The 9,694-nt window shown below is 37.9% G+C and overlaps 1 protein-coding gene across 1 annotated transcript; it reads left to right on the forward strand.

The window, feature by feature from the left end:
• Window positions 1–5,053: 5,053 nt before the first annotated feature.
• Window positions 5,054–9,081, forward strand: LOC122117876 (mas-related G-protein coupled receptor member X2-like). The gene is made up of 2 exons (XM_042691751.1): window positions 5,054–5,161; window positions 7,904–9,081. The coding sequence occupies exons 1-2, from the start codon at window positions 5,054–5,056 to the stop codon at window positions 9,008–9,010; spliced, it is 1,215 nt and encodes a 404-aa protein (XP_042547685.1). The 3' UTR covers window positions 9,011–9,081.
• Window positions 9,082–9,694: the final 613 nt, after the last annotated feature.

Below are 9,694 nucleotides of genomic sequence, written 5' to 3' on the forward strand. Positions count from 1 at the left end.
CCTACCTCCATGTGGAATCGGATATTGGACACAACAATGACTTCATAATACTAACTTACATAGATATTTCTATCCCACGGCATTTAGCTACTCTTACACATAAATCATGGTATTATTGGAAGAGCTACTGTCATCAGTAAGATGGCCATGAATCACACCAGGAGTTCTCCAATTCTTACAGCCAAGAAGAAGCTTTTGTCTAGAGGAATTTTGGCTCACATCTTCATCTGTATTACTCACAGTCTGCCCTAGATTTTCTTCTTCTACTTCCAGGTGCCATAAGTTAAGACTGTCAGTAAGCATATTGGCACAATAGAATGTTTCCATGCCAGTAATGGATTTAGTTGCCAAAGAGAAAGGCTAGGCTTTAGATTCTGAAAATATTGGGATTTTATCCATCTTCCAGGATCACTGGGAAAAATTATTTAACCTCTGAAATCTTCTGTTACTCTCCAGTAAGCATGACAACAACTGCAACATAGCAAAATGGCCTGGAGAATCAGAACCCACATAGCAAGCATTCAAGTGTGTTTGTGCTTACATAGTCGCCAGTAGAGGGTTTATGAGCATGAACTCAAATGGGTCAGCCTGGATGACTGAAATCACAATATATGGTAATGAGGAATGCATGTTTTCAAATTTTTGCCTTTTCTTTTTTTATTAAATATATTTTAATTGTAAAGATATTGTACAGAGAGATTACAGTTACAAGAGTAAGGTAATGAGTTCATTTCCTGTCGAGCATTGTTACCCCCTCCTTTGTTTTTCCCTACCATCTCTTCCTGCCCCACTTCCTCAACTCCTCCCTCCCCTCCCTGAAGTTGTAAAGCTCATTTTCAACATAGTTTCTTGTACATCTCATTGCTACAATGGGTCAACCTGTATCCTTATTTCAGCATTTTGTTATTTCCTTTCCCCTCCCCAAATTAGAAAAATGTATATACAAGATGCAGAACACCGACATCAAATACAGTGAAAACAGGGTTATGCCATGGGGGAAGAACATACAAAACAAACAAGAAAAAAAAAACCACATAGTACATTATAAGGGCATTAAAAACAACAGCAACAAAGATAAAATCTCTTGTGTCCTTATCCTGGGATTCATTTCTCTTAGCATCATCTTATATGGTCATATGTGCATAGCTTTTGACCTTTTCTGCTTATCCTAGACATATACTAGTTATTGGAAATAAGGGAAACCATGGGACCTATGTTTCTTTGGGCCTGGCTTACTTCATTTAATATAATTTTTTCCAAGTCTTACCATTTCCTAACAAATGTGGCAGTGTCATTCTTTCTGATGGAGGCATAGAATTCCATTGTGTGTGTGTGTGTGTGTGTGTGTGTGTATGGTATATATACGTTATATGCATATGGTATATATATATATATATAGGTATATATATATATATATGTATACCATATTTTCTTGATACATTCCTCTATTGAGGGGCATCTGGGTGGGGTCCATATCTTAGCTATAGTGAATAATGCTGCAATAAATATAGTTGTGCTGGTAGCTTTAGTATGGCGTTGTTTGTGATGGTTTGGGTAAATGCCCAAAATTGGGATTGCTGGGTCATAGGGGAGCTCTATTTTAATAAAAAATTTTTAAAAAAGAAATGTACTCATTATCTTGCCTATGTAATTGTAACACCTTTGTATGGTATTTTCACACACACAAAAAGTATCTAATTTCAAGATGCTGTATTCATATATTTACATGTGCATATATACCTAGAAGTACATATATAGATATAGACAAATATACGCATGTTACAAACACACACACATATATGTTATATCTATTTATCTCTCTATCCATCCATCCATCCATGTAAATGGGAGAGGATGGGAGTATATATTGTGTAAAGTATTTGGTATTTTCCTAATATACCTTTTTCCCTATCTCTAGCCTCACCCTTGGCTTCCATGATTGTGGAAAAACATGCATTAGTGTGGTATATTCAAATTGGTGAATTAATATCAACACATTATCATAAAACAAAATCCAGATGTTAGATTTGGGGTGACTTTGTTCTATACTTCAATAGATTTTGACAAATAAAACATATCAGTTGTCTTGGATGACAAGGAATTTTTAGGGTAGTGAACTCTATGAACTGTTATAAGTGATCATCTTACTATCTATACAGTTTTACGTTTTCTAATATTTTATTTAATTGTAATCACATCATATGTAGCTTTTTCAGACTAACATTTAACCTGGAAATATGCATTTAAGTTGTTCTATGCATTTTAAAAATAGCTTGATGCTTCATTTTTCTTGTTGATGAATAACATTTAATTTTGTGGCTGTTCCACAACTTGTTTATCCATTCATCTACTAAAATATGTCTTGGTTGGTTTCATGTGTGTGGCATTATGACCAAAGCTGCAACACTGATTTGAATGTTTGTTTTTAATTCATTTGCATAAAACCCTAGGAGCACCTTGCCCAGTTCTATGATAAGCCTCTGTATCTTATAAGAAAATTCCACCTGTCTTCTAAAAGTAGGAGTCATTTTTTATTCCCTTGTTCAGATTTTAGCCTTTCTAGTATAGTTAGTAGCATCTTGTTGATTTTTTAATTTTCAATTCTCTAAATTATACGATCAAAAGGGTCTCACATCTAAAATATACTTAGAACTCAAAAAATTAAATCCCCAAACAACAGACCCACAAGAAACAACTGCCCAATTAATAAGTGGGCTAAAGACTTAATGAGAGGCTTCTCTGAAGAGGAAATAAGAATGGCCAATAGACACTTGAAGAAATGCTCAACTTCTCTAGCCATAAAAGAAATGCAAATCAAAACAGCATTGAGATCCTACCTCACCCCAGTTAGGATGGCTATAATCAAGAACTCTAATAACAACAGATACTGGAAGGAATGTGGACAGAAGGAAACGGTACTGCATTGTTGGTGGAAGTGTAAACTTGTTCAACCACTCTGGAAAGTGGTATGGAGCTTCCTCAAAAGACTACATAAAGGCTTGGAAGGTGGCTCAGTGGAAGAGTGCTTGCCTTGCATGCATGAGTCCCTGAGTTCGATTCCTCAACACCGTGTAAGCAGAAAAAGCCGGAAGTAGCACTGTGGCTCAAGTGGTAAAGTGCTAGCCTTGAGCTGAAGAGCCAAGGTACAGTGCCCAGGCCCAGGGTTCAGGCCCCATGAGAAAAAAAAAAAAAAGACTACACACAGAGCTCCTCTATGACCCAGAAATCACACTTCTGGGCATTTATCCAAACCACCACAAACAAGCCATACTAAAGCTACCAGCACAATTATATTTATCACAGCATTATTCCCTATAGCTAAGATATGGAACCAACCCAGATACCCATATATATTATATATAATGGAATTCTATGCCTCCGTCAGAAAGAACGACACCTCCTCATTTGTTAAGAATTGGAAAGACTTGGAAAAAAAATATATTAAGTGAAGTAAGCCAGGCCCAAAGAAACATAGGTCCCATGGTTTCCCTTATTTGCAATAACTAATATGTGTCTAGGACAAGCAGAAAAGGTCAAAAGCTATGCACATATGACCATATAAGATGATATTAAGCAAAATGAACCCCAAGATAGGGACACAAGAGGTTTTATGTTTGCAGCTGTTGTTTTTAATGTACTTATAATGTACTATGTGGTTTTTCTTTTGTTTCTTTTGTATGTTCTTCCCCAATGGTACAACCCCTGTTTTCACTGTATTTGAGTCTGGTGTCCTACATCTTGTATACACATTTTTCTAATTTGGGGAGGGGAGGGGAAATAAGAAAATGCTGAAATAAGGATACAGGTTGGCCCATTGTAGCAATGAGATGTACAAGAAACTATGTTGAAAATGAACTTTACAACTTCAGGGAGGGGCAGGAGGAGGTTGAAGAAGTGGGACTGGAAGAGGTGGTAGGGGAAAACCAAGGGAGGGGGTAACAATGTTCAATAGGAAATGCACTCATTACATTACTCATGTAATTGTAATCCTTCTGTACAGCATCTTTACAATATATATTAAAAATAAAAAATAAAATATATGGTCAAATATGTAGTGTGCAAATGTTTTCACTCGCTATTTATGTTGCCTTTTAACTTTTTTGCATAGGAGTTGAAAACACTTTTGAGAATGGGATTCAGAGAGCCTAACAACTTGTATGTAGTTCTCTGTAACTTGGAATATGTTTCTGCTGTGATGAATACTGAAGCAGCACATGCCAGGGTGAACTTTGAATGGCAATAGCTCCCTAATAAGCTTCAGTCTTTAAAACTTCCCAATGCATGCCAATATTGCTTAGTATTTGTAGCTAGGCTTGGACATGGCCATTGAAAGACAGAACAGTAATTACTTAAAGGAAGGTGGACTGAATGGGAATTGGATAACAGGCAGATACTAGAGTAGAAACAGAGCAGATCCCACGAAAAGCTCAGAGAAGAATTGTGATTCACATGGCTCTGGTCTCTCTGATTTGTTCCCAGAACAGGAAATCACCAGAACTGTGCAGTCTTCAGAAGCCTCCTGGGTTTCCAGCTTGAACACCAGCTCTTATAGACGTCTCTCAAATTAGAGAGAAAGGAAGTGTACTTGAGTTTCACTCAATCTAAGAAAGTCTCCTCTCCTTCACCACAAATCCTCTCTCTTCATCTGGACAGAAATATGGAAGAAATGTAAGAGTATATTCCAATAACTTTCAGATTTCTGATAAGATGCCTTCTCTGAGTTTATATCTCTGTATTTCTAACACAGGGTGCTACACAGAGGGGAACACGTTGCTTTTTTTGCTGCTGTTTTTTAAAATCAGGGAAATGAGGAAACTTTCAAAATTTGGATCCTACAATACAGGATTCATTGCTTTGCAAATGTATTCTCTATTATATATCTCTCAAGGATTCAAATAGAAAAAAACAGATTGTTCAAATTGGAATAATTGCAAAGTCTTTCAGGAGGTGACTGGAAGTTGGACAGGGTTATGGGAAAGTGGCAGTGTATCGTGAATCACCTGAACATAAGAAAAAGAGAAGCAAGATATCTACCCCTAGGATTTAAGGAGCAATGAAAGGAAGTGTTGAAGCTTGGGGAATTACCACAGCAATATTTGCAGTGGTAGAAGAGGATGAACAAGCATATGGAGATGCATTGCCATTGGCAAATCACAACTTCGTAAGTGTAAAGTGGAAAATGAAAACCTCAAATCCTGTTCCTTTTGCCCACCAATGTGTCCATAGTGTTGAACTCAATTGCTCAACACAAATAGACACATAAGACAAAGGATCCATGATGGAAGGTCCATAGAAAACACTCTCTTGGGATGCCAAAGACTACAGACAACATTGGAAAGAAATCTTTCATGGCACACGAGACTATCTTTCATATCTTCTGTGTCTTCCTCCTTCATTAGGGTTTTTATGTAAATATCATTGAAGAATTTCCTATTTCTAAAACAATTATTATTTATAGCTTGCATCTTATTTCTCTTTGATCATTTCTCTAGAGCATTCAGCATGCTGATTTTAAAAATGCTTCAAAACTAGAATGTAATCCTAAAATGTCCTTACTGGTTAGAAAGTAAGGGTGGTACTTAGATACAGGACCATTACATAAATACCTTAGCAATACATTTGTAAGGCATAATCTGGAAGCTCCACAGCATCTAACACAAGACTTTAAAATCCTCATTCCCCAGTCACAAATGATGTTTGTCAACAACATTTGATGCACATGATTCTCAATCATATTGACACACCACATGCTACTCTGGGGAAGAAGACAGAAATAGAGGTGATACTCCTGTTAATCTGAAATCTCAGAAATTGACTATATCCCTCTACTCGCCATTGAATCAAAATAGAATGAAATAAGAGACCTGCTTTTCCAGAGGAAAAGATGGCTAGTAGGGGACTATAGCAGTCTATATCATTCCTGAAAGTTTCTTAGATTCTGTGTGATCCTATGAAGAGTTTTTGGGAGTTCCTCAGATCTAAGGAATAATGGGATAGAGACAGAGAAAAACCTTACACAAGCACTCAAGAGCTGTCATTTGTCCTGCTTGATGATGTGAACTCAGGAAAATTGTCTCGTATGCTTAAGAGATGGTATTCTTTTTTCCTGTATTGAGAGAGAAACTGAAAATATATAGACTAAGGAACACATGCTAAATGTTGGGTAAGAGTAGTAAATAATATATGCGTGGTTTAGTCTGTATAAAGCTTCACATTTGATGGGGAAGCCCAATGCATCAACCTAAGAGCAAATTTCATAGTATGATCCTTATATAGGTTTTCCTCTCATTTCCTGTTCAAGCTACCCAAAGCTCTGGAAGCTTATCTGTCCATGAGAGCTCATGATGGATTCATTTCCTGTACGCATTCATTCATCCCATGCCTCCTCTCCGTATCCCCAGAAGGATGTGCCCTCTTTCCACTTGTAGGCCTCCTGCTCTGCCTGCTTAGAGCAGGAACTGTTTCCTGGATTCTGTTATCCATTTCTGATATTTTTCCCACTTCTCTTTGGGTCCCTATTTGATAGATTCTCTTCATTCTTGTTTCTGAAGATTTTTTAATGCTAGATTTTATTTCCTCCACAATTTTGACTCCAATATTGGTTATAACTTGGGAATTTGTCATAATTTTTCTTCATCATCTCTAATTCACACATCATGGGTAGTATGTTCAAATTGTTAGTAGCACAGCAGGCTTGAGACATCTCTACTTGCTTCCAATCTATCCTAACTGAGACCCAGGATCAATCACTCATATAGTTTGTGTTCTCATTCAATCTTTTGTTAAATGTAACAAAAACAATAAATTATATCCATAGGATCTTGAGCAGCTTAAAAGAGACAATTCCTGGTAGACCCTCAAGCTACTAGTATTTTTCACCCTGGTGTAAGCTGGGCATTTATCTCCAGTTGAAATCTGCTTAATCATCTGTTATTACATTTCACAAACTGTATTTTTTTTACTTACTTCCATTGACAAACTCCTCTCATATAAGAGCCTTCAGCTCAGAGCTTTATCAAAGATCTGGAAGAGGATTTGGGTTGGGTTTATATGATTCACTTCAGAGCCTAGTACTTGATGCTTCTCCAGTAGATTTTCCTACACCTCAAATACCTCCCTTCAGTGAGACTCAGAGCTCACCTTCTCCCTTCCTCCACTTTACACTGATGAGTGATTAAAGTCATCAGCATATCTTATCCCCAGATGAGACACCAAAATTCTTTTAGCTTATTAGCTAAGCAATATATATATATATATATACATATATATATATATATATCAGATTTGTAACACATAAATAGAACTGTATGCAAAACAGATTTAGGATGAACGAATTTCTTTACCACATTAGCTGTGTCTGCTCTGTTATCTTTTGTTCTATTTTATTTTGATTTTCTATTTAACCCAAATCAGCTAAGTTGGGAAGGCTCTGTATAAATGCATTCATTCACTGAATAAATTCTGAGGTAAGTACTTTACCTATAGCTAAATATGGAAACACAAAAAATTCTCCTGTCTTCAGTGCCTGAAACTCTGAGCCATTTTTAGGCTGTTTTATGCCACCATTTTTAAGTTTTTTTTCCACCATTTTCCTAGAAAGAGCTCACATTTCCACTAGGGTACTGGGGTAAGTAGGACTTTCTTAGTCATATGAGAATATCCTGGTGAATTATTTTTTTTACCTTTCTGAATTGCTTCACCTGAGAGAAATTTCTGGTAAAGAACAGAGTAGTGCTGAGTGTATTGTGCGAGTCCATTGAATGGGGTGACTGGATCATAGTAAAGTTCTGTGTCATTAGAGGAGCTGACATATAGGACAGGGAGCTCATGCTGTGCATACATAGTGTTGGATTCAATTCCATATCCCAGAATTGCCAGCTCTTTGCATTTTACTTAATCTCAGAGATCCACTATTTTCTCACAAAGCAAGGTGATGCTGAGAATCAGAAATACTCCAGGAAATACTCCAAGTTTTGTTTCTGTTCTCAGGATTACCAGTGGAGGGTTTCTGAGCAAGGATCCAATCACACCAGCTTTGAAGACACAAGTCCCAGGAATGAGTGCAGACGATCATCTCCATCATGGAACCTGTGACTTACAGGAGCTGATTCTTTACTCACTGACCTTCATCACAGCTGTGGTTGGAATGGCAGGAAATGCAGCTGTGATCTGGCTCCTGGGCTTCCAGATGCGCAGAAATCCCATCTCGGTCTACATCTTAAATCTGGCCGCCGCCGACTTCCTCTTCCTCTGCTTCAACATTTTTAATTCCATACAAGAAATCACAAGCCTTTTACCTTATATCCACAGCTATCTCTTTAATTTCTTCTTCTCTGGATTCTTCTGCTCTTATACTGCAAGCCTGAGCATTCTCAGTGCTATTAGCCTGGAGCGCTGCCTGTCTGTAGTGTGTCCTATCTGGTACCGCTGCCGCCGCCCAAGACACACATCGACGTTTGTATGTATGCTTATCTGGGGGCTGTCCCTGCTGCTGACCATTTTAAGAACTCATCACTGTATCATCACGAGCAGCCCTCATCATGTTAATTGGTGTCTAAGAATGCACTATTTCAGTGCTGGATATCTGATGTTCTTATTTGTGATTCTCTCAGGGTCCAGCCTGGCTCTGATAGTTAAGATGTTCTGTGGCTCTCGACGGATGCCCATGACCAGATTGTATGTGACCCTCCTGCTCACAGTGCTGGTCTTCATCTTCTGTGGCCTGCCCTATGGAATCCGCTACTTTCTAACGACCTGGTTTTATATTAATGTCCGAGATCACCCCTGCTTTTTTCTGTTTTTGTTTTTCCTCTCCTGTGTGAACAGCTGTGCCAACCCCATCGTTTACTTCTTTGTTGGCTCCTTCAGGCATCGGCAGCGAAAGACTCTGAAGTGGTTCCTCCAGAGGGCTCTTCAGGACACTACTGAAGAGGATGAATGTGGAGGCAATACTTCTCGGGGCCCCCTGGGGATGTCAGGAAACAAGGAAGCAGAGCAGAGCAATGATTAACAGCTTTGGCCCTGGTCTTGAGATGCGGATTTGCAAGTTAACCTGACCATGGCTTAATGGACTCCTTTCTGCTTTTCTTCTCTAAGCCTCCTGCCTCTGAAATGCCTCATTGATGCCTCGGTGTCTTCAAATGGATGAATTTTAACTAAGGTCATGTAGACTTTCTTTGAGACAGCATTCTTCTGAAGCAGGCATCACTTTCTAGAATAAAGTTCTCATGTTGCCTTCTCTCCATATTTCATACTTGGTACTTTTTGCTTTTAGTTTCCAGTCCATGCCAAAAAAAAAATCCTTCTCCAAACCACAAAACCCAAAGTTTTATAATTGTATTATACATAATAGTTTTATGGTTATTTTTTCCCTCATGCTATGTTTCCATAGGATTTATATTCTGTTCTGTGGTTGAGGCATTGCTTTTTGTAGACAGCTGAGTTCTGTATGAATGACTCCATACAGGTCATTTGATTATGTTTTTGGAAATTAGTGACCTCTTCTAGTATATATGAACAGTACAGTGGAGGTGATAGTTGCTGATCAATTAAAAGGTTGGTCTTGGGTTCTGGTAATGAAAAGCAACTTTGTCCACTGCTCAAAAAGTCTGGAAGTGCATGTGATCAGTCCCAGTTGGATACTATGACTTCAGTGTTTATTTTAAGATGAAAGTATGTGGAAACATTTATTAAT

This window comes from Dipodomys spectabilis, unplaced genomic scaffold (assembly GCF_019054845.1).
Source record: "Dipodomys spectabilis isolate Male_0828 unplaced genomic scaffold, ASM1905484v1 ptg000145l, whole genome shotgun sequence".
NCBI classification, from domain to species: Eukaryota; Metazoa; Chordata; class Mammalia; order Rodentia; family Heteromyidae; genus Dipodomys; species Dipodomys spectabilis.